Source organism: Carcharhinus amblyrhynchos, chromosome 23, assembly GCF_965287045.1.
Source record: "Carcharhinus amblyrhynchos chromosome 23, sCarAmb.v2.hapA, whole genome shotgun sequence".
Lineage (NCBI taxonomy): Eukaryota > Metazoa > Chordata > Chondrichthyes > Carcharhiniformes > Carcharhinidae > Carcharhinus > Carcharhinus amblyrhynchos.
This window is the reverse complement of record NC_137346.1, coordinates 10,133,216-10,157,814: the sequence shown is the minus strand read 5'-3', so window position 1 is coordinate 10,157,814 and position 24,599 is coordinate 10,133,216. Positions and strand designations below refer to the sequence as shown.

General features: G+C 48.3%; 1 protein-coding gene across 11 annotated transcripts in view; it reads left to right on the top strand.

Annotated features, from left to right (window-relative positions):
• The window catches only part of msi2b (musashi RNA-binding protein 2b), a 560,852-nt gene that overhangs the window by 155,035 nt on the left and 381,218 nt on the right, over positions 1–24,599 (top strand). For all 11 annotated transcript variants that reach the window (XM_080210479.1, XM_080210476.1, XM_080210473.1 and 8 more), the window contains exon 6: positions 10,114–10,206. In XM_080210479.1, coding sequence (XP_080066605.1) covers positions 10,114–10,206 — 93 coding nt within the window. The remainder of the gene's footprint in view (positions 1–10,113; positions 10,207–24,599) is intronic.

Sequence of the window (24,599 nt, the reverse complement as noted above, 5' to 3'; positions counted from 1 at the left end):
TCAAGGAAATTATCCCGGCAGCATTCCAAGAACTCCTCCTCGAGCCCACCTCGTCCAACATGGGTCGACCAATCAATATGCAGATTGAAATCTCCCATAACTACTGCCGTCCCATTCCTGCACGCCGCACTTATTTGCGTGTTAACAGCCCGCCCCAGCTCCAGATCATTATTCGGGGGCCTATAGACGACACCCACCAGCGTCTTCCTCCCTTTGCTGTTCCTAATCTCCACCCACAACGATTCCACGTTCTGCTCTTTGGCTCCGATACGTTTACCTGCCCCACATGGACTCCAGCGGTTCAAGAAGGTGGCTCACCAACCCCTTCCCCAGGGCAGCAGAGTATGGCAATGGCGACCAGTCGTACCAGTGGGCGCCTGCATCCTACAAATTTTAAAATAAGTAGCGTTAGGGATGCGATGGCACAGAGATGGTTGATTCACCATCCTCGAATCTGAGAATTGGATTTGGGTGCAGCTTAAACGGATGGGTTGAACAGTGGGCAGTTGTGGTAAGAACGTGACGAATGGATTAAGTGTGAGAAGTACTGACCCAGATAGGTGTTGCCCCAGCTAAACTCAGTTAAGGTGGCAAAGACTAAGAATTCTACCTGCATTGTTACTTTTCTCAGCTGTGTGCTGAGTGCGCTCAATAAACCATCAGCAAAACTAAATCATCTTCTTTTCCATTTTGTTCCATTGCAAGAATCTAAGTAGTATAGAACTGTCCTTCCATTAGAAATAGTGTGACGTGGTGAATATGTGGAATTCAGTACCACAGGAAGTAGCTGAGATCAAAACATTGTGTGATTTCAAGAAGAAATTAAGTTTATTCATTAGTGTCGCAAGTAGTTTTACATTAACACTGCAATGAAGTTGCTGTGAAAATCCCCCAGTTGTCACACTCTGGCAGTCATTCAGGTGGACCAAGGGAGAAGTTAGCATGGCCAGTGCACCTCACCAGCACGTCTTTCGGACTGTGGAAGGAAACCTGAGCGCCTGGAGGAAACCCACGCAGACACGGGGAGAACGTGCAGACTCCGCACACAGAGACAGTCACCCAAGCTGGGAATTGAACCCGGGTCCTGGGCGCTGTGAGACAGCAGTGCTAACCACTGTGCTACCCATCAGGTAGAGCTTTTGGGGCTAAAGGGATCAAGGGATGTTTTGGGGTTGGGGGGGTGGTGGCGGGGGTTAGAATTAGAGATTGATTTTGATGATCAGCCATGATCAAAATAAACAGAGGAGCAGGCTTGAAGGGCCTATTTTCTATGTTGTTATGCAGTCCTGGCATATTAAACCCGTATAAAGAGCTAGGGCTTAAGACATGTCTCTCCAGTAGTTGACCTGTACGTTACTCACCACTAACTGGTTAATCGAGGATCATATGCCTGGAAGATACTTGTGTAACCTGCATTCGAAAACATTTAGCTATGGAATACTTAACATCCATGAACGCATCAGACAAGTTCCTGGTGCGTGTAAGTGGATCTTTAACTCTCAGTGTGGGGTCTGTTATTAGCCTGATAAATGTACAAGAGGAGAAATATATGATGGAAATGGGATTCTCCTCTCTGCCCCCTCCACCAAACATCTGAAGCTCAGTTTAGTGTCATTATATTTTCAGATTCAGACTGTGTTTAACTGGCTGAGGTCTGGAGACGAGGTCTCTTTGTGATGTGTTAGAATTGGATCGCCAGACAGCTTTCAGACTGCCATTTTATACCGGCACGCACGATGGGTTTGCTCTGGCAGATTGAGAAACTGGGGATCTTGGTATCTCGGAACATGGTTAAAAGCTGCACAAGGAAGGAATTTCTCTCCCTCTACCCTCACCGTAAAGGAAAAGAAAATCCTGCATTTACACAGCGCCTTTCACCACCTCCCAAAGCACTTTGTATCCAATAGATAAAAGCCACGATGTGGAGTTGGACTGGGGTGGGCACAGTAAGAAGTCTCACAACACCGGGTTAAAGTCCAACAGGTCTATTTGGTAGTAGACGCCAGTAGCTTTCGGGGTTCGCCCCTTTGTCAGGTGAGTCCTTAAACAGCCCAGAGGTGGGGGTCTAATTAGTGCGTAAAGGGTTATCTGGAAGAATGAAATAAAAACTCTCTGAGCAGCAGCTGTTCTTTCTTCCCCCGCACCCCCGGCTGATTCACTTCTCTGCAATCAGGCTGCTATGGACAGCTTCATGCCAGTAAAAGGCAAAGCTTTTTACTTTGCTGCTGCTGTCAGTGTTGCTTAATTTTAAATTCTTTGTGTGGGGAAGGCTGGTTTGTTGGTGTCAGGATGTGTGTGTGCGATCTTGACCCCTTCCTCCACCCCCACTCCCTCGTTGTCCCTCCTTCCTCACCTTGCTGCCCCCCTCCCTCTCCCTCGTTGCGCTTTCCCACCGCACCTTGATGCCTTCCTCCTCTCTCGCTGCCCCTCTACACCCACCTCGCTGACCCCCCCCCTCCTCCCCCTTCATCACCCTCTCTCTCATCCACCTCGCCGCCTTCCCTCTCCCCCTTCCTCCTCCCCCTTCGCCCCCTTGCCTCCCTTCTCCAACTTTGCCCCCTTCCTCCCCCCGCCCCCTTCTTCTCCCCCGTGCCCCATTCCTACCCCCCTCACTGCCCTTCTCACCCCCCCCCGCCACCACCCTCCCTTCTCCTCCCCCCCTTTCCCCCTCCTCCCTCCCCTCCTCCTCCCTCCCCTCCTCCTCCCCCCCCTCCTCCTCCCTCCCCTCCTCCTCCCTCCCCTCCTCCTCCCTCCCCTCCTCCTCCTCCCTCCCCTCCTCCTCCTCCCTCCCCTCCTCCCTTAGTGTGTGACTCCGTTTTTAAAAAATAATCATTCGTGGGCCATGGGCATCACTGCCCATCCCTAGTTGCCCGAGGGAGAGAGTCAACCACATTGCTGTGGCTCTGGAGTCACATGTAGGCCAGACCGGGTAAGGATGGCAGATTTCCTTCCTGAAGGAGATTAGTGAACTAAATGGGTTTTTCTGACAATGGTTTCACGGCCATCAGTAGACTCTTAATTCCAAAGATTTTTATAAAATTCAAATTCCACAATGCCGTGGCGGGATTTGAATCCAGATCCCCAGAACATTAGCTGAGTTTCTGGATTAATGGTCTAGCGATAATACCATTCCCCAGATTGCGATGAATCTCGTGCCTGCTTTTCGTTGTATGGGATTGTCGTGTGTGTCTGTGTGTGTGGTTAGCTCTCCCCCTTTGCAGTCCATGCCTCTCTTTAACATGTGCATCACATTTTTTGGTCTTTTTCTGCCCCTTTTGTTTGATGTTTAAGTTTATTTATTAGTATCACAAGTAGCCTTACATTAACACTGCAATGAAATGACTGTGAAAATCCCCCGGTCGACACACTCCGGCGTCTGTTTAGGTATATTGAGGGAGAATTGAGCACGGCCCAATGCACCCTAACCAGCATGTCTTCCGGATTGTGAGTGATGCCGGTGTTGGACTGGGGTGGGCACGGTAAGAAGTCTCACAACACCAGGCTGATGAAGGAGCAGCACTCCGAAAGCTCGTGCTGCCAAATAAATCTGTTGGACTTTAACCTGGTGTTGTGAGACTTCTTACTGGGACTGTGGGAGAAAACCGGCGCACCCGGAGGAAACCCGCGCAGACATGGGGAGAATGTGCAGACTCCGCACAGACAATGAGCCAAAGCTGGAATTGAACCCGGTTCCTGGCGCTGTGGGACAGCAGTGGTAACCACCGTGCCACTCATTTGAGTCTTCTACTGCAACCCTCTTTATATGTTTCACTTTTTGTATCTTCCTCTGCTTCTGTTTGTCTCTCTTTTGCGACTACCTGGTTGCCTCTCTTGCCTGTTGATGGTTACTCTCTCCTTCCCCCTCTCTCTTCCCTATTTGTGTGCCTTCCGTCTCCCCGTGTCACCGAGTGCAGATCTCTTTCTCTTACGACGTGTCTCCTGGTTTCGTTTCTTTCTCCTTCTTCCACACCACCCCCTCCCCGCCCCAATTTTTTACTGAATTGTGTCTTGACCCCTCTTGTTGTGTCTCTGCAAATGTGTATGTTCCACTCCCCCCAACCCTCTTCAATGCGGGGGTGTGCTGGAGCTATTTCCCTTCTCTTTATTTCTTATATCTAGTTCTGAACAGTAGCGCTGTTTGAAGTTTGGGAATCCTGTTGGGGAAACCCTGTATCTGGATGTAGAAGTTCCTGATTGAGTGATCGGACTCTCGTTGGGAAGGAGAAGATGTACGGTTTTGAACATGAAATGCTCATCCTCTGGACAAATAGTTGAGTATTCATGTTTAATAAAAAAAGAAAATCAGCGACTCGTGGCTACTGACTTGTTTCCTTAATGTCCTTAAATTGAGACACTGACAGCTGCAGATCACTGCTTTAAAAGATGGCAGCTTTCTTATCTCACATTTCTAAATCCTCTTGTGTTTAACTGTTCCATAAATACTGAACGGTTATAATTTCATATTGATTCTTCAACCTCAAAGGCCTAAGCAAGAGTGACACAGCGGTGAGCGCTGCACCGTCACAGTGCCATTCCCGACTTGGGTCACTGTCTGTGTGGAGCCTGCTCGTTCTCTCCGCGTCTGCGTGGGTTTCCTCCAGGTTCTCCGGTTTCCTCCCGCACTCCAAAGATGTGCGGGTTAGGTTGATTGGCCAGGCTAAGTTGCCCCTCAGTGTCAGGGAAATCAATATGTAGGTTACGGGGACAGGACCTGGGTGGGATTGTTGTCACTGCTGGCTTGATGGGGCTGAATGGGCTCCTTCTGTACTGTAGGGAATCTACTCTATGGATTGCCAGAGTCTGTGACTGGGATTTTTCCTTTTGACTCTGGTATGGGATCTGTTAGTGAGGCTCCTTCAGCATGAGGGCAGAGCTAATAGGAGGGGGCCATGCAGCCCCTCAAGCCTATCCTACCACCTATTAAAGATTCTGGTCGATATGCAGCCTTTATTCCATAATGTAAAATGGATATTAATTAAGTTTGTAATCTCAAGTGAGTTGAAGAAAGGGAGCAATTAATGCTGGCACTGATCATTGGGAAGAGCAAGGAACTAAAGCAGCCATTCTTCAAGGTGGAGAGGAGGGAGGAAGCAAATGAAGGATATGTTGATGGGTTGAGATGAAGAATGATGGCAGAAGGTTTATGAAGAACATTGAGTATTCAGTTGGGTCAAGTGGCCTGTTATGCAGTCTATGTCCAAATGCAGCAAGACCCCGACAACACTTCAACTGGCAAGTAATATTTGTGCCCCTCAGGTGCCAGGAATGACCATCTCCAATGAGAGAGAATCTAAACATCTCCCCTTGACATTGCATGGTACTACCATTGGTGAATCCTCTACCACTCCTGGCCCACAAACAATGACGCTGAGGTCGCTTGCCCCTGCCATCCTGAAGACTTCCCTCACTTTACTGTAGCCCCCCAATTTCTCAAGGCTTGGGAAAGTGAGTTAGCCTCTTTGAGAAGGTTGACTGCCTGCCTCTTATCCCACCTTGGTAATGCCCAGAAGTTGGATGGTTGGAGCAGATTTTCCCAACATGCGTGGAGGTTTTCCCCATTTAACCACCCAGACACTCACCAGGTTCCACCTCATTCACCCAAACTGAAATTCTCCCCAGTGTCTTCCAAACTCTTAGCATTCGGCTCATTTGGTAACCAGTTACTTCAGGAGAGCTGTGACCTCTGGGCATACTCTGGGCGCACAACCCCAGGCTCAGACTTGAGAAGTTGGCTGCTTTGCTCATTGACTGTAGGCACTGCACTCCAAACTTAATTTCCTGTACGAAGTGCTCTGAGATACTTCAAGGCATTATGTAAAACCTGGAGCATTGTGAGAACACGGCAGCAGATTTCACCCCAGGATTGTGGCATAAATGCTGTATAATATAAGCCAGTCGGGGGCCTTGGGCAAATTCAATGAGAAGGTTTAAGGATTGAGTTAAATCGGTCCTGCCTTTTATTGAACTGAATGTATGCATTGGGCCTTGGCAACACTCCTGAACCGGAAGAGGCTTAGATGGGAAATCCCCCCATTTTATATTTGAGTCTTTCCTGATTCCACCAGTGATTTTGATTTGATTTATTATTGTCCCATGTATTAGCATACAGTGAAAAGTATTGTTTGTTGTGTGCTATACAGATAAAGCATACTGTTCATAGAGAAGGAAAAGAGCATGTGCAGAATGTAGCGTTACAGTCATAGCTTGGGTGCAGAGAAAGATCAACTTAACGCAAGATAAAGTCCATTCAAAAGTCTTGACAGCAGCAGGAAAGAAGCTGTTCTTGAGTCGGTTGGTACGTGACCTCAGACTTTTGTATCTTTTTCCCAATGGAAAAAAGCGGAAGAGAGAATGTCTGAGGTGCGTGGGGTCCTTAATTATGCTGGCTGCTTTGCTGAGGCAGCAAGAAGTGTAGACAGAGTCAATGGATGGGAGGCTGGTTTGTGTGATGGATTGGGCTTTGTTCATCTTGACTATAGAGTGGGACTGCGCTAGGTTGCCTGTCACCATGGAGTGTGATGGGTTTCAGTACAAAGCACTGAAAATATGAACAATGCTGTTTGTCTTATTTTCGAACTGTTTAGTATATAAAGTGGATCCCAGGGGGTTGCATTCCATTCTGACTCTTAATACAACCTTGTCAACAAAATCTCCATTTTAAAAAAACAATTATCGTCATGTTCACAATTGTTCTGGGTTGTGTACAGTTCCGGTCACCCTATTATAGAAAGGGCATTATTAAAATAGGAAGAGTGCAAAGACTTACTAGGATGCTACTGGGACTTGATGGTTTGAGTTATAAGGAGAGGCTGGATAGACTGGGGCTTTTTTCTCTGGAGCGTAGAAGGCTGAGGGGTGATCTTATAGAGATGTATAAAATAATGAGGGGCATAGAACAGATAGTCAATATCTTTTCCCAAAGGTAGGCGAGTCTAAAATTAGAGGGCATAGGTTTAAGGTAAGTGGGGAGAGATACAAAAGTGTCCAGAGAGGCAGTTTTTTCACTCAGGGGGTGATGAGTGTCTGGAACAACCTGCCAGACATAGTAACAGAGGCTGGTACAAAAAAGCGTTTAGATAGTTACATGGGTGCGATGGGTATAGAGGGATATGGGCCAAATACGGGCAATTGGGACTAGCTTAGGGGTTGGAAAAAAAAAGGGGCGGCATGGACAAGTTGGGCCGAAGGACCTGATTCCATGCTGTAAAGCTCTGAGTCTCAGGTGTGTGGGGAAAAGTTTAGAGATGTGCGAGGTAAGGTTTTTACACAGAGGGTGGTGAATGTCTGGAATGGGTTACCCGGGGAGGTGGCGGGGGCAGGTATAATAGCGGCATTTAAGGGGCAACTGGAAGAATACATGAAAAGGATGGGAATGGAAGGATACAGGCCCCATAAGTGCGTACGATTTTAGTTTAAGCAGGCATAATGGTCAGCGCGGGCTTAGAGGGCCGAAGGGCCTGTTCCTGTGCTGAACTTTTCTTTGTTCTTTCCACTGGGAAAAGGGTAGAGAGAGAGGGGTATGGGGAAAAGATTTACAGTGATGATACTGGATCTGAAAAGATTATAACTTCTGGGGAATTTTGAACAAGTTGCTGCTGCTTTCCCAGGGAAGAGAATGTTGAGGGGTGAAACTTTGAAACAAAGTCGTCGTTGGATGAGTGGAGGTTAAAACAATGCGGGGGTGGCGGGAGGAGGTAGATGTAGGGCAACCAAAACTAGGGATGATAGATGTAACATAGTCACCAGTAAATCCAAAATGGGAATTCAGGGGAAACCTCCCTACCCGGGGAGAATTAGAATGTTGGACTCACTACCACAGGAATAGTTGAGGTGAATATGTATTCAAGGGTATGAATACATGCAATAGGCTAAACTACTGAGGGGTGAGATGCAGTAGGGGCGGGAAGGGGTTTGTGTGGAGTTTCAACACTGGTAGAGGCTAGTTCGACCAAGTAATCTATTTGTGTTGTCGATTCCATACAATGTATTGTTGTTGCAATTATACAGGGCCTTTGTGAGGCCACATCCTAGAATATTGTGCGCAGTTTTGGTCTCCTTCTGTGAGGAAGCATGTTCTTGCACTTGAGGGAATGGGGCGAAGATTTACCAGGCTGATTCCAGGGATGGCAGAACTAATGTATGAGGAGTGGTTGACTAGGTCGGGATTGTTTTCACTGGAGTTCAGATGAATGAGGGGGCGTTGCATAGAGACTTATAAAATTCTAACAGGACTAGAACAGGTAGATACAGAGAGGATGTTCCTAATGGGAGGTTGTCCAGAACCAGTGGTCACAGTGTGAGGATTCGGGGGAGACCATTTAGGATGGAGATGCGGAGGCATTTCTTCACCTAAAGAGTGGTGAGTCTGTGGAACTCATTACCACAGGAAGTAGTTATGCCAAAACATTGAATGTATTCAAGAGGCAGCTGGATATAGCACTTGGGGAGAATGGGATCAAAGGTTATGGGGAGAAAGTAGGATTAGGCTATTGAGTTGGATGATCAGCCATGATCATGATGAATGGCAGAGTAGGTCCGAAGGGCCAAATGGCCTCCTCCTGCTCCTATCTTCTGTGTTTCTCTCCTCCTTCTGGCTAATCCACACTTGTTCAGAGGGCTCCAGTTGGGTTGTTAGGGAATGTTTGTGTTTCGTTGCACTATCGCTTGGTGCCACAGACTGGAAGGAGGCTGGTGATTGCTCTGGTGTTTTATTAGTTTTATGTGGGTGTGCAGTGTTCCTCTATCTCAGCTCAGGCTCAGTGTGGCACTCATCCTGGAGTCAGCAGGCTGAGAGGTTTGAGTCCCACGCCAGAGACCTGGGCACAAAAATCGGAGCCGGCGCTCCCAGTGCCCTGGTGTCTTTGGGAGTCAGATCCCAAACTGAATTCTAGCCAGCTGGACACCAAGGACCCCATGGCAGTCTTTTTTCAAGAGTGAAGGGAGCTCTGGTGTCCTGGCCAACATTCAGCCCTCTTGTCAGGAGTTCATTCCTGTGAACGCCACTTCATAAATATGACTTCTATCTTACGTAGGGTAGGGAGAGGATGCTGGAAGTGGGATACCTGCTAAGGTGAGGGTAAGGACTGGCGCTGGTGTCTCTCTCTGGTTTATTGTGTAGTGTGTATGTCTCTTTCTCTCTCACTTAGCCGGGTGTTGATGTATTTGCTCTAATGCGTGTTTCTGCTGTTGGCTCCTGATTGTGTGGGTGTTGTGGATACTTAGGGAAATTAAAAATAAACTTGCTGGATTCACTGCTCCTGTAAAGATTTATTATTATCATCGATCCCTCACACCATCCACCCCACCAGCTCAGGGGTGTTCACCTACTGGTCTTGGGAACGCTAGCTCCTTGGAAGCCAGTGACATTAATTTGGCACATCTCCCCAGCACACAGTGGCAGTTTCCCTTTCCACTGTCTCTAGGTTTTCAGATCAACTTTGTATTGCCAACATTAAAAAATATTTTGTTGCAAAATTGAGCTCTTGCTCTCTCCAAGAAATATAAAATTTAGCAAGCGCAGATAGAGGCCATTCAGCCAATGCACCATTGCTGGTTCTTTGCAGTGCCACTCAGCCGCACACACTCTCGCGCGCTCGTTTGCTGTCTTGCGCACTTGCTCGCTCTTCTCGCACACCCGTCCGCGCTCTCACGTGCATTCGTTCATTCTCTCGTGCATTCGTTCTCTCCCTCGCGCGCTCGCTTGCTCCCTCGCGCACTCGCTTGCTCTCTCTTGGATGCGTGGTCTGTTGAGCCCGCCGTCTCTCACACCCGCCCTCTCACTTGAGCTCTTCTTTTTCTCTTCTTCTCTTCTTCTATGTTTTAATATGGGATGTCTCTATTTTGTTGCCGTTTTAAGATGTTGATGCTCTTTTGGGCACCATTCCCTGTATTAAGTCTGTTCAAGGTCTTGGCAATTAAATAAAAAGGCAGATGAACATATCTCTAAGTTTGAAAAGCTTTCCATTTCATTCCCTTTTGTGGATTGTTAAATTTACACTGTTCATTCCTAAACTCCAAACAATGGGAGCTTGTCCTTTATGACATCTTTTGGGTTATTTGTAGGTGATCCAAATTCCAGATGAAACTCAACGTTGTTTTTTTTCCTCTTTTCAGATGGTCACACGAACAAAGAAAATATTTGTAGGTGGATTATCTGCAAATACAGTAGTGGATGATGTAAAGCAGTACTTCGAGCAGTTTGGCAAGGTAAGAGTCACAAAGATGCTGTGGAATGTGCAGAATTGAAGCAACCGTCTTAATCCTCTGAGAAGGACAGGGTTCCTTGTTTCAGGAGTTGGCAGGGGTTCTGTGTGTGTAGTCACGAGGCCTTGAGCCACTCTGTGCATGATTCCAATCCACTCTGGTTCTGTACAGTTCTGACTTTGAATATTAGAGCAGGAGAGGGCCTTTCAGCCCCTCAATCCTGTACCACTGCCATTCCACAAAAGCACGGCTGATCTGGAACACTGCGAGCAGTTTTAATGCACCTGGAATACTGTGAGCAGTTGCGGCCGCCTTATCTAAAGAAAGGTATATTGGCATTGGAGGCCATCCGGAGAAGGTTCACCAGGTTGATCCCAGTTATGGAGAGATTTTCTCATGAGGAGAGGTTGAGTAAGTTGGGGCCTGTATTCATTTGGTTTTTAGAGGAATGAGAGATGACCTAACTGAGACGTATAGGATTCCCAAGGAGCTTGACAGGGTTGATGCTGAGAGGTTGTTGCCCCTTGTGGGAGAGTCTAGGAGCCGAGCGCCTAATCACAGAATAAAAGGTCTCCCATTTAACACAGAGATGAGGAGGATTTATTTTCTCTGTGGGTTGTGAATCTGTGGAATTCCTTACTGCAGAGGGTTGCCGAGGCTGCATCACTCAGTATGTTCAAGGTTGAGATGGACAGATTTTCCCTCTGTGGGGGGGGATAAGGGGGTTGTGGGGATAATGCGGGAAAGTGGACTTGAGGATTACCTTTTCAATTCGGTCAAGATCTCATTGAATGGTGGAACAGACTCGGTGGGCCGAATGGCCTACTTCTGCTGCTACGTCTAATGGCCTTATGATCAGTTGGCTCCATCCACCTGCCTTGGTTTCTGATCCGGCAAAGATCTATTGCTCTCCTATTTTAAAGTGACCAACCTGTTGAGTTGAGGTAGCCTCAGTGGGAAGGAGTTCCGCGCCATTATACTTTGGTTGTGTTCACCATATGATTGCTGTTGGTTCCAATCAGTCAGGGCTGTCTAACCTGTGGCAGGATGTGTGTGAGCAGTCTGTATTTGAGATGGGCATATCGGGTGGCGTTGGTCATTGAGGCTGGTGTTTGAAGGGAGTGTAGGACAAATGTGTTGCCACCAATTCAAGAGGCATTACCATCTCTCACCCATTTCTGCATTGTGTTTGCCCAGGATTTGCTTGAGGGAAACTACCTGCTACCACCCTCCTCCCTTCTAACAAACACAGGGCAGGAATACTTACACACACACACACACACACACACACACACACACACACACACACACACACACACACACACACACACACACAAATCCCTACAGTGCAGAAGTGCCTTTTGGCCCACTGTGTCTGCACAGATTCTGTGACAGAGCATCTTACCCAGGACCCTGTCCCTGTAATCCATATATTTACCCCTGCTAATTCCTGTACATCTTTGGATACTAAGGGACAGTTTAGCATGGCCAATCCACCTAACCTGCACGTCTTTGGACACAAAGGGGCAATTTTAGCATGGCCATTCTACCGAACCCATACACATTTGGACCTATCAGGAAGCCCTTCTTCACATAAATGGTTGTGGAAACCTCTCCCCCACCCCGCCTCCCAAGAAACAGTTGAGCCTGAGGGATCCACTGAAAATTTTGAAATTGAGCTTGAAAGATTTTTGTTAGACCAGGATATTGACGGTTGCCCAAGATGGGTAGATGGTGCTGAGATACGGATCTGTCATGATCTAATGGAATGGAACAGTCATTGAGAGGCTGAACTCTGTTCTCTTGTACCCATGTTCCCGTCAGGAGTGAAAACTCTGATTCTTGTTCTGATTCCGGGCACACTTCACCCGTGGCTTTGGCGAGTTGGGCACTGATTGGGGATTGAACCGTGGGATCTTTGGGATCTGAACCACTTGATGCCTAAACCTGAGGAGCCATCGGGGGCAGCCCCTATTTTAGACAATGCCAGGAAATAAATGGATCAGAAAGTATCCGTATGAAAGTGAATTGAAGGAAACTTGACAGGAGCCTCGGGACCCTCCTACAGTGGGCTGATTCGAAGGGAAGAGGGACTACCTTTGGCGGTGCTCAGGAAGGGTGAGAAGTTCTCAAGAGCCTAAATGGGAAGTTTTAATCCTGCATTGATTCTGGACCGTGCCTCGGGCAACCTTGTGCTGAGAAACTGTTTGCTACGTCCAATGATTTCTGCCCCTGCTGTTGGTGCAGTTGGTTTTGGCTGAAATGTCTTAATATAGCGGACGTAGCCAGCCTACCGGGTTTTTGAATTTGAGGGGGACGTTTCTGTGTGAGACGTTGCTAAAGACGGACGACTTGAAAGTACTGGTTTCAGTGCTGCGGTTCCCGGTTGCTGTTTTTGAAATGGTGTCAGGGCAAAACAGCATTAATTTATAGAAGGCTGGGTGAAGTCTGCTTCCTTCCTGCAACCCAGTTTGACTGTGGGTTTTGACAGATTGCTCACTGGGAACATCCAGCCAGCTGTCACTACAGTCACCCTAACTGTTTCTCAGTGCAGAGAATGATCTACGTTTTACAAGCGTTACGTACACGCACTCTTTCCGTCCATCGTTCTCCAGGTGTCGCGGCAGTGGGGAGGCAATGGTTTCGCGGTATTATTGCTAGATGTATTAATCCAGTAACTCAGCTAATGTTCTGCGTGCGGACCCTGGTTCGAATCCCATCATGGCAGATGGTGGAATTTGAATTCAATTAAAAACAAAATCTTGGAATTAAGAATCTACCGATGACTGGGAAACCATTGTCGGAAAAACCCATCTGGTTCGCTTATACCCTTTAGGGAAGGAAATCTACTGCCCTTATTTGGTCTGGTCTACAGGTGACTCCAGAGCCAGAGCAATGTGACACTATAGTTGGAAAGCCCACCAACACCTCTAACTTTCTCAGAAAACTAAGGAAATTTGGCATGTCTGCTACAACTCTCACCAACTTCTGTAGATGCACCACAGAACCCATTCTTTCTGGTTGTATCACAGCTTGGTATGGCTCCTGCTCTGCCCAAGACCGTAAGAAACTACAAAAGATCGTGAATGTAGCCCATTCCATCACACAAACCAGCCTCCCATCCATTGACTCTGTCTACACTTCCCGCTGCCTCGGCAAAGCAGCCAGCGTAATTAAGGATCCCACGCACCTCGGACATTCTCTGTTCCACCTTCTTCCTTCAGGAGAAAGATACAAAAGTCTGAGGTCACGTACCAACCGACTCAAGAACAGCTTCTTTCCTGCTACTGTCAGACTTTTGAATGGACCTACCTTGCATTAAGTTGATCTTCCTCTACCCTAGCTATGACTGTAACACAACATTCTGCACTCTCTCCTTCTCTATGAGTGAAATGCTCTGTCTACATAGTACGCAAGAAACAATACTTTTCACTATGTTAATACATGTGACAATAATAAATCAAATCAATGTTGACTCTCTGTTGCCCTCGGACAACTAGGGATGGGCAATAAATGCTGGCCAGTCATCAACGCCCATGTCCCACAAATGGATATAACAAGACACATGAAAATTGCTCTCACTTTTATAAAATCAAGGAGTGTAAGGAAATAATCGCAATATTCCTGCCACGCACCTGCCCTATCCCCATAACCCCGCGCATTTACCATGGCTAATCTATCTAACCTGCACATCATATCTCTGTGGGAGGAAACCGGAACACCCGATGGAAACCCATGCAGATATGGGGAGAATGAGCAAACGCCATACAGTCACCCAAGCCAGGAATCGAACCCAGGCCCCTGGCGCTGTGAGACAGCAGTGCTAACCACTGTGCAAACGTGCTCCCCTTTGCCACCGTGTTGCCCTCAAATATCCTTGTTAGGGCTCCTTGATGCCAAACTCGGTCAAAGGCTGCCTTGACGTCAAGGGCAGTCACTGTCACCTCACCTCTTGATTTCAACTCTTTGACCATGTTTGAGCCAGGGCTGTGAAGAAGTCAGGAGCTGAGTGACCTGACAAAATCCAGATTGAGCGTCAGTGAGCAGGTTATTGCTGAGCAAGTGTTGCTGTTGACGACCCCTTCTGTCACTTTTCTGATGATGATCGAGAGTAGATGGGGGGGTAATAGGCCGGGTTGGATTTGTCCTGTTTCTTGTGTGCAGGACATACCCTAGACGGTTTTCCACATTGTTGGGTAGATGCCAGTGTTGTAGCTGTGCTGGAACAGCTTGGCTTGAGGAATGGCAAGTCCTGGGGCACAGATCTGCCGTACTCTTGCTGGAATGTTGTCAGGGCCTTTGCGGTATTCTTGACACTGATTAGACTCGATAGTCTTAAAGGAATGGTATATCATATTGGTCAAAAGAAAGATATTTGTAGAGCTGTGGGGAGTTACGTTGGGAGTGGGACTAATGGAATAGCGCTTTCAAAGAGGCACAGTGAGCCAAATGGCTGCCTTTTTTTCATTTGATTTGATTTATTATTGTCACATGTATTAGTATACAGTGAAAGGTATTGTTCCTTGCGCGCTATACAGACAAAGCATACCGTTCATAGAGAAGGAAAGGAGAGGATGTAGAATGTAATGTCACAGTCGTAGCTAGGGTGTAGAGAAAAATCAACTTAATGCAAGGTAGATCCATTGAAAAGTCTGACAGCAGCAGGGAAGAAGCTGTTCTTGAGTTGGTTGGTACGCGACCTCAGACTTTTGTATCTGTTTCCCAATAGAAAAAGATGGAAGAGAGAATGTCTGTGGTGCGTGGGGTCCTTAATTACGCTGGCTGTTTTGCTGAGACAGTGGGAAGTGTAAACAGAGTCAATGGATGGGAGACTGGTTTGCGTGATGGATTGGGCTTTGTTCATGACCCTTTGTAGTTTCTTGCGGTCTTGGGCAGAGCAGGAGCCCATACCAAGCTGTGATACAACCAGAAAGAATTCTTCTGTGCTGTAAGTTCCTTCGCTGTGATTTTTTTTTGTAGTGTTGTTAGTTATGTATTATTGTGTGATGTAATGTGGCTGTACTTGTAAAGCTGCACACCTTTTGACTTACCACGAGTTAAGCTGAAGGCAAGCTACTAGTTATCCACAGCAAAGGTATAACATGTGTTCACTGCGCCTGAGCCATCGCATTTCAGTTGTCTTGCTCTGTTACTGATTTAAAAAGCGGTCTTGTTTTTGAAAATAATTGATCAGCAATACAAAAGTCCGAGGTCACATACCAGCCGACTCAAGAACAGCTTCTTCCCTGCTGCTGTCAGACTTTTGAATGGACTTATCTTGCATTAAGTTGATCTGACGGGATGGGGCCATGGTGAGCTTGTTGTTGGTGCCGGTTCGATGGGCTGAGTGGTCTCCTTCTGTACTGTAAGGATTCTACAATTAAAACCATCTCGTGGCAGGTCTGCTGCTTTAGATAGATTGCAGAAAAGCTGACCTGTTTCTAAACCTGCCTTGACTGTCCATCAAGCACCGACGTGAAGGTTTTAGAAAGGGTACAGAAAAGATTTACAAGAAGGGCACAGAGGATGAGAGACTTCAGTTATGCGGGTAGCAGAAGGTCAAGTACACGAAGGAGATTAACAAACAAACCCAGGGACGATGCAAGGGATAGCCTCTTCATGCAGTCAATGGTTAGGATCTGGAATGCATTGCCTGAGTGTGTGGTAGAAACAGATTCAATTGTGGTTTTCAAAAGGGAAATAGATAATTATCTGAAGAGACAAGATTTGACTAGGCTAGAGGGAAGAGGTCATGGAGTGATGAGCTGAGTTGCTGATGCGGAGAGCTGACAGGGATAATGTGTGGCATGTCCTCCTTCTGTGCTGCAACCATTCAATAATTGTCGTGTGGGTATTGTTGGGATATAAATATTGCTAAACACATCAGCAAGTAAAGAAGCTGAAGTTTGTGTGATCAACAACGGGGGGATGAGGCTCAAGCGAAATATGAACACCAACACAGATCAGATGGGCCAAATGGCCAGTTTCTGTGCTGTAAATTTCATGTGAAGCTGCTAGCAGGGAGTTGGGGCAAATACTCGACTGCATCTCACATTGTCAGGTCATCACAGTAATATACCACCTCCTACCCCCCTCACACTCTCTCTCCTGACCACACCCCCCTCATACTCTCTCTCCCCTGTGACCTCCCTCTCACAGTCTGTCACCCAAATCTTCACATGCTTTCTCTTCCCCCTCCCATCTTCATTGTATTTATTTACACAGTCTCCAATTACTCACTTGAAGCGCCAGCAGACTCTACCTCCTCAGGGGCCTTGCCCAGGCCCTGCACCCTTTCTCCAGGGGCCTTGCCTGGGACCTGCACCCCCTCTCCAGGGGACATGCCTGGGGGCTGCATCCCCACTCTAGGGGCCTTGCCCGGGGCCTGAGCCCCTTCTCCAGAGGCCTCGCCCGGGGTCTGCACCCCCACTTCAGGGGCCTTGCCCAGGGCCTGAGCCCGTTCTCCAGGGGACATACCCGGGGTCTGCACCCCCACTCCAGGGGCCTTGCCCGGTGCCTGTGCCCCTGCTCCAGTTTTCCTGATGGGTTCACTAGTGAGCTCATCAGCAACCAGTGCAGGGAGGAGCCAGCCTGTGGTTGCATCCGAGCAACTTGCAGCATTTTTCAAATATCAGTCATTGACCGTCCAGACTCGGTGGGCCCAGTGAGTTTTACACTCTGCTTGAAATCAAAGGTATCAGAGCATTGCTCCCACAACACTGCACCACCCTTGGGAAGCCCATCACTGAGATCCTCACCTTCACAATGCCTCCCAAATTTTGCATCATCTTCAAATTTTGAAAGTGTGACTCATTTTCCTAACGTTATTGAGATGCATTGAGAAGCGCGGTGGTGCCAATAATAAACCACTGGGAAGCCCAGTCTATACTTTCCTCCGGTCTGACAAACCCTACTCTTTGTCTCCAATGATTCTGCCAACTTTGTTATCCATATAGCCACTGCAACATTGATGGCTTCAAATTTTGACTCTTCCCATTACCAAATATAGAGTATAAAAGTACGTGTCCCATCTCCCCCTGCCCGCCCCCACCCACTGCTTGCTAATTTTAAAAGATTTGAGTGTTAACCTAGTTCCCCTGTTGTGTGCCACAGTATAAACAGTCCGACTAATGAGGACTTATGCTCTTCAATGATTCACTTCCTGTGTTTCCCACTTCTTCAGCTGCTGGTGAATTAGTGGGTTTCTCATTCCTGTGGTCAGATATTCAATGGGCCTTCTTTTAGTCCCCAGAGGCTGCCATGATGCAGTCTTTCCTGGTTAAGTGAGATCATTGCAGCCTCGCAGTCCTGTGCAGTGTCCAAGTAACTGGAGTGAGAGCTGGCCCACGATTCCAAAGTTTCAGCTTCGGTTCTTCGCCTGCACCGGTCCTAATCCTGGGTGTGGGCAATTGTTTTTAAGTTTATTTAATCATTAGTCTCGCATGTAGGCTTGCGTTAACACTGCAATGAAGTTACTGTGAAAATCCCCTAGTCGCCACCTGTTCGGGTACACTGAGGGAGAATTTAGCACCTAACCAGCATGACTTTTGGGACTGTGGGGAGGAAACCGGAGCACCCGGAGGAAACCCACGCAGGCACGAGGAGAATGTGCAGACTCCACACAGACGGTGACTCAAGCCGGGAATCGAATCCAGATCCCTGGCACTGTGGGGCAGCAGTGCGAACCACTGTGCTGCCCTGTGCCAGTCAGTGATGATGTTCTTGGCCTGATTTAGCTTGATTTGAAGTTGGCAGCAGGGCAGTGAATGAGCCAGAGATCTTTCATGAGCCTCCGTGTTCCTCTGTTGGCCGTGGCTCAATGAATGGTGATTTCTGACATTCCCACTAATCCAAAAAGAACCACAGCTGAGGGAATCACAAAATCTGTGGTTTTACTTCCAACGGCCTATTGTCCCTGCCGTGTTTACCCGACACTGCAGGCCCTTCTGGATGATGGTCAGTCTTCGAGTGACGAACAGCGTGCTAGTGTTGACGCTAAACTTATAACCGTAGAATCCCTACAGTGCAGAAAGAGGCCATTCAGCCCATCCAGTCTGCACTGAAAAAGCATTCTAACCAGGCCCTGCCCACTCCGGCCTATTCCCTTAAACCTGCGCATTTACCATAGCTAATCCATGTAACCCACACACCTTTGAACACTAAAACAGTTTAGCAAGGTCAGTCCACTTAACCTGCACATCTTTGGACTGTGAGGAGAAACCGGAGCACCCGGAGGAAACCCGTGCAGGCACGGGGAGAACGCACAAACTCCACATGGTCAGCCACCCAAGACCAGAATTGAACCCAATCCCTGGTGCTGTGAGGCAGCAGAGTTAGCCACCGTGCCACCATTTCTTTTTAACTAATCTGTGGGACGTGGGCGTCGCTGGCTGGGCCAGCATTCATTGCCCATCTCTGGTTGCCAGTGGAGGGCAGTTGAGAGTCAACCCCATTGCTGTGGCTCTGGAGTCACATGTAGGCCAGACTGGGTAAGGACGTCAGATTTCCTTCCCTGAAGGACGGTAGCGAACTGGACGAGTTTTTCCCACAATCGACAATGCCTTCATGGTCAGCAGTGGATTTCTAATTCCAGATATTTTTTATTGAATTCAGATTCCACCATCTACTGTGACGGAATTTGAACCTTGGTCCCCAGAACATTAGCTGAGTTTCTGGATGACTAGTCCAGCAGTAATATGACTAGGCCATTGCCTCCCTGTGCTCCCATACATGTTGTTGTTTATCAGTTGCTATCTGGGGTAAGGGTTGCTCTGGTGACTGCATGTAAGTGAGCCAGTGAGACCTGTCTCCATCTGTGTCATAAGGTAAACCTCGTGCACCTACTTTGAATGTATTAACTCTAAGTAACTATGTGTATTGCGGTCAAAGGAATTCCGAGATGGTTAATCAGATTTCTTAAATGCCATGTTTGGAAGAGAGTTGAGTAATTAAGGCTTTGTTGCATTGTATTTCAAGCTGGCTTCTGACTGTGGAACTTAGGAAAGGATAGAAATCGCTTGTAGACTGTGAGACTGTACTGAATAACGTAGCAAACTTTGATCTTTTGTACCTTTTGGGGCGGCACAGTGGTTAGCACTGCTGCATCACAGCGCCAGGGAACCGGGTTCAGTTCCCGGCTTGGGTCACTGTCTGTGCGGAGGCTGCATATTCTCCCCGTGTCTGCATGGGTTCCCTCCGGGTGCTCCGGTCCAAAAGACGTGCTGGTTAGGTGCATTGGCCATGCTAAATTCTCCAGCGCCTGTTCGGGTACACTGAGGGAGTGTTGGCGACTAGGGGATTTTCACAGTCGCTTCATTGCAGTGTTAATGTAAGCCTACTAGTGACACTAATAAATAAACTTTGAACTCTTGACGTAGTTTGCGCTGAGTGCTTCTGAACCCTCTGTTCGCAATAATTTTTATCAGCCAGAGGGCTGGGGTGGAGGGGGGGGATTCAAAAAACCCTTAACAGCTTGTAGTTGGGGCACCTACAAAATCGACCTGCGGTGTCTCCTCCACCAACATGGAAACCAGGGGAGACTGAAGGAAGTTTCAAGATAATCTCCAATTAAAATGATGCTGTATCCAGTGGAACCCCCTCCCTCCCAAACCCCACCTGATATGGTGAGACTGCGAGAGAGACCCGTGTTGTGACGAGGGGAGAGATGTTGTCTCTTGTACCACCAACTGAACATTTTTAATTGGCATTTTTATAAATAGAGGAAGCAGCGAAAAGAACACCACCCGACATGTGCAGGATTATTTTCTAAGGATATCCTCAGTCACGCTGACAGCCAGTCTCGTGGGCATTATCTGTTCCTCTTTCTCCGTTCTGAAGATGTGTAGCATTGTTGGCAAACCCAGCATTTACATTCTGTGGCTGATTGCCCGCGAGGGGTTGTTGGTGGCCCACCTTGAATCGCTGCAGTCCCGTGTAGATGCTTCCATTAGTCAGAGAGACTAGGATTTGAGGGCACCGTCTCAGGGTAAAGAGACGACCCTTTAGAACCGAGGTGGGGAGGAATTTCTTCAGCCAGGGGGTGGTGAATCTGTGGAATCCATTGCCGCAGAAGGCTGTGGAGGCCAGGTCATTGAGTGTCTTTAAGACAGTGCTCTTGATTGGTAAGGGGATCAAAGTTTGTGGGGGGAAAAGGCAGGAGAACGGGGCTGAGAAGCTTATCAGCTGCGATTGAATGGCAGAGCAGACTGGATGGGCCAAATGGCCGCCTTCTGCGTTGTAGGGATTCAGTGATGGATTTTCGGATACTTTAGGGATCAGGGGATGGGGCAGGAAAATGGAACTGTGGTGGTAGATCAGCCATGATCTGCTGGAATGGTGGAGCGAGTTCAACAGACAGAGAGGTTCGGTCCTGCCCCCCCTCCCTCTTGCATTCTTATGTAACTGTTCTGTAACGTGTATGTTGGTGTGCTAGTCTTCGCCTTGGGGCTATTGTAGTGCGCACCGTGAACAGGGAAGACGAACTGGATGCTCTTGAGGTGTCCTGATGTCCCCACCAAACAACAGCAGCAGCAAGAGAGTAAACCTCTGGTTCATCTGTGCACTGTACAGATAGAACTAAATGTAAAATGGCTTCCCTATGTAATAATCAGTCACAACAAATCCCATGCCTGTGAGGCACTTTGAGATGTTTTGACAGCGCGATGTGTGGCACTGTAAATTGTAGCTGTTTTATTTCCAACAACGGATGTAATGTTGGACTGTCGCTCATTGTAGGAAGTCTGCAGCAAAGTTTGGTCCAAAGTCCAAAGGTGTGCGGGTTAGGTTGATCGGCCATGTTAAAATTGCCCCTTAGTGTCCCGGGATCCGTAGGTTAGAGGGATTAGTGGGTAAATGTGTTGGGGTATGGGGATAGGGCCTGGGTGGGATTGTGGTTGGTGCAGACTCGATGGGCCGAAGGGCCTCTTTCTGCAATGATTCTCTGCTTGAGATGGACCCTAAGTGACAATACTGGGGCAACATCTTCAAAGGGCTTTTCAGTTGGGTGGTCTGCAGCTGGAAGCAGATTCTCTTTGAAATCCAGCGATGGAGACCAAGTCTCACACTCGCAGCTCCACATCCACGGGTGAAGTAGTGAGTGGAATAATTAGTTTTGAAGGCCTCTCCCTAGTCAGCGTTTTAGTCTAATCGGCTTTGTCTCCCCTCAACAAAGTGAGTTTATTCTGCTAAGCTGCAAAAACTCCTGTCTCCTTGTTTTTCCAAAAATTCATTTGCTCTTTTATATTTTCTGCCAGAGCTTTGCTTTTTGTGACGATACAAGTCATTTCCAATCCAGTAGGCCACTACAGTCGTTCATTTATAAGGCAGCTGCCCTAGTTCCCAGGCCTCTTGTTTGTGTTCTCTGTATCTTCATATCTCTCTCACACACACGCACACTTTGTCTCTCGCTTTCTCTTTCTCACACATATTCTTTCCCCTGCTCCCTCGCACTTTCCCCCCGCTCCCCCCCTCGCTCTTTGCCCCCTGCTCCCCCCTCGCTCTTTCCCCCCGCTCCCCCCTCGCTCTTTCCCCCCCGCTCCCCCCTCGCTCTTTCCCCCCCGCTCCCCCCTCGCTCTTTTCCCCCCGCTCCCCTCGCTCTTCCCCCCGCTCCCCCTCGCTCTTCCCCCCCCCGCTCCCCCCTCGCTCTTTCCCCCTCACTCTCCCCCCCCGCTCCCCCCTCGCTCTTTGCCCCCTGCTCCCCCCTCGCTCTTTCCCCCCCGCTCCCCCCTCGCTCTCCCCCCCGCTCCCCCCTCGCTCTTTCCCCCCCGCTCCCCCCTCGCTCTCCCCCCCCGCTCCCCCTCGCTCTTCCCCTCCCCCCTCGCTCTTTTCCCCCCGCTCCCCCCTCGCTCTTCCCCCTGCTCCCCCTCGCTCTTCCCCCCCCCGCTCCCCCCTCGCTCTTTGCCCCCCGCTCCCCCCTCGCTCTCCCCCCTCGCTCTTCCCCTCCCCCCTCGCTCTTTCCCCCCCGCTCCCCCCTCGCTCTTTCCCCCCCGCTCCCCCCTCGCTCTCCCCCCCCGCTCCCCCCTCGCTCTTTGCCCCCCGCTCCCCCCTCGCTCTTTGCCCCCCGCAAGGCCTGTGATTGGGCCTCCAAAGTCATTACATGGTACTCAGCATGAGAAAGGTGCTGTTCTCTGCATCTGATCATTTTGCACGATGGTTTAATAGGCTGGTGCCAGTGTGTACGAAGAGGCGCCTTCTTTGCTCAGATAAAAGCACAGCTCATTTAAGCTTGGCCAAATCCGCGAAATCCTCATGTTTTTCATTTATTGTCTTTACTTGCCTTCTGTATGACTTATGGTTAACATAACTGTCTGGGAATTTACATCTCCCTGGCCTGCGCTTGCTGGTGAACCTCATTTCACAAGGCGAGACTTGGTGTAAAAACGACCCACGTTTGAGTGAGATGGAAAGCCTTTCAGACTGTCACCTCCTGCTTTAAGCTCCAGAACATCTGGTTAGTATAAGCGGCTTTGATTAAAGGGGAGATTCCTCTCCTCAGGCTCGCACCGGACTCTTCTGTTCCAAGTCCAAAGGAAAGCGAGTGAATGGCTGCAGTTCACTTCAACCTTGCAGCCTCCATCAGCTGGAATACTCTTGATGTGATTGCTGTGGTCCCCTTTCCATTGACTGGACATAACCATAACCATAACCATAATCCCGTGGCCTTTACAGCTGACCCTGGGACTGCCCCCCTTCCCCCCCCCACCGTAGCTGCACATCTGACGGACAAGGTGGGGACAAAGGCTGTACGTGGGTGAGGAGGCTAGGAAGCAGTCAATTTATAAATCCTGCCTTATTGTTAAGGAGAAAATAATGACCTTTTTTTTATCAATGAGGTGCGTTGCAGCTTTGATCCCTTCAGCCCTGGCTGAAAATGACCCCCCCCCAAGGGCTATTTTCAAGATGGCAGAGGTCCCCCTTGTGGGAAGTCCCATGCCAGGGAAAGCAGAGATAGGATTGGGCCTCAGCAAAGCTCTCCTTGCGCTGGATTCAACCTGGTAGAGCGGCATGTCCTTAATGTGAGTTTTTTTTATATTCATTCGTTTGGGGGGGGGGAGGTGGATGGGCATCGCTAGTTAGGTCAACATTTGTCCCTAATTGCCCTTGAATTGAGTGTCTCACTTGGCCATTTCAGAGGGGCAGTTAAGAGTCAACCACATTGCTGTGGCTCTGGAGTCACATGTAGGCCAGACCAGATGAGGACAGCAGATTTCCTTCCCTAAAGGACACCAATGAACCAGATGGGTTTTTTCTGACAATCGACAGTGGTTTCATGGTCATCAGTGCCTTTTCTGTATTGTGATTTTTTTTTTGATTTGATATATTATTGTCACGTATTAGTATGCAGTAAAAAGCATTGTTTCTTGCACGCAATACAGACAAAGCATACCGTACGTAGAGAAGGAAAGGAGAGGGTGCAGAATGCAGTGTTACATAGAGAAAGATCAACTTAATGTGAGGTAGGTCGATTCAAAAGTCTGGATGAAGCATGGAAGAAGCTTTTCCTGAGTCGGTTGTTACGTGCCCTCTGACTTTTGTACCTTTTTCCAGACAGAAGAAATGTCCGGGGTGTGTGGGATCCTTGATTATGCTGGCTGCTTTTCCGAGGCAGCAGCAAGTGTAGCCAGAGTCAATGAATGGGAGGCTGGTTTGTGTGATGGATTGGGCTACATTCACAATCCTTTGTAGTTTCTTGTGGTTTGGGACAGAGCAGGAGCCATACCAAGCTGTGATAGAACCAGAAAGAATGCTTTCTATGGTGCATCTGTAAAGGTTGGTGAGAGCCATAGCTGACATGCCAAATTTCCTTAGCGTCCTGAGAAAGTTGGTGGGCTTCCTTGAGTATAGCATTGGCATGGGGGCATGAGGACATGATGTCGGTGATCTGGACAAATAAAAACTTGAAGCTCTTAAGCCATTTCTACTTAGTCTGTATTGATGTAGACAGGGGCATGCCCTCCACTACGTATCCTGACATCAATAACTATCTCCTTTGTTTTCTTCTTCACTGGAAATTGCATTGAGGTTGTCCCAGTCACGATGATGTCATTGGAGCCACGTCTTTTAAGGAGGAAGTACCTTCTGCCCAGTTGATTGCTAGTTCTGTAGAGAATGAGATCAACAAACCGACTTAAGTTCACAGCCATCGCCTGTTTCTTGCTTACGTGAAACAGGGAGGGGTTTTGAGAGATCCAGTGGGAAGGAGAGTTAAAATAATTAAAATAAAATTTAAAAAATTCTGTTCAGGCAAAGGGTTGTTCAGACTGTCTTGCTGCAATTGTAAATAGCGTTGGTGAGGTCACAGCTGGAGAGTTGTGTGCTGTTTTGGTGCCCTTACCTGAGGAAGGATGTCCTTGCTGTAGAGGGAGTACGGCGAAGGTTTACCAGGCTGATTCCTGGGA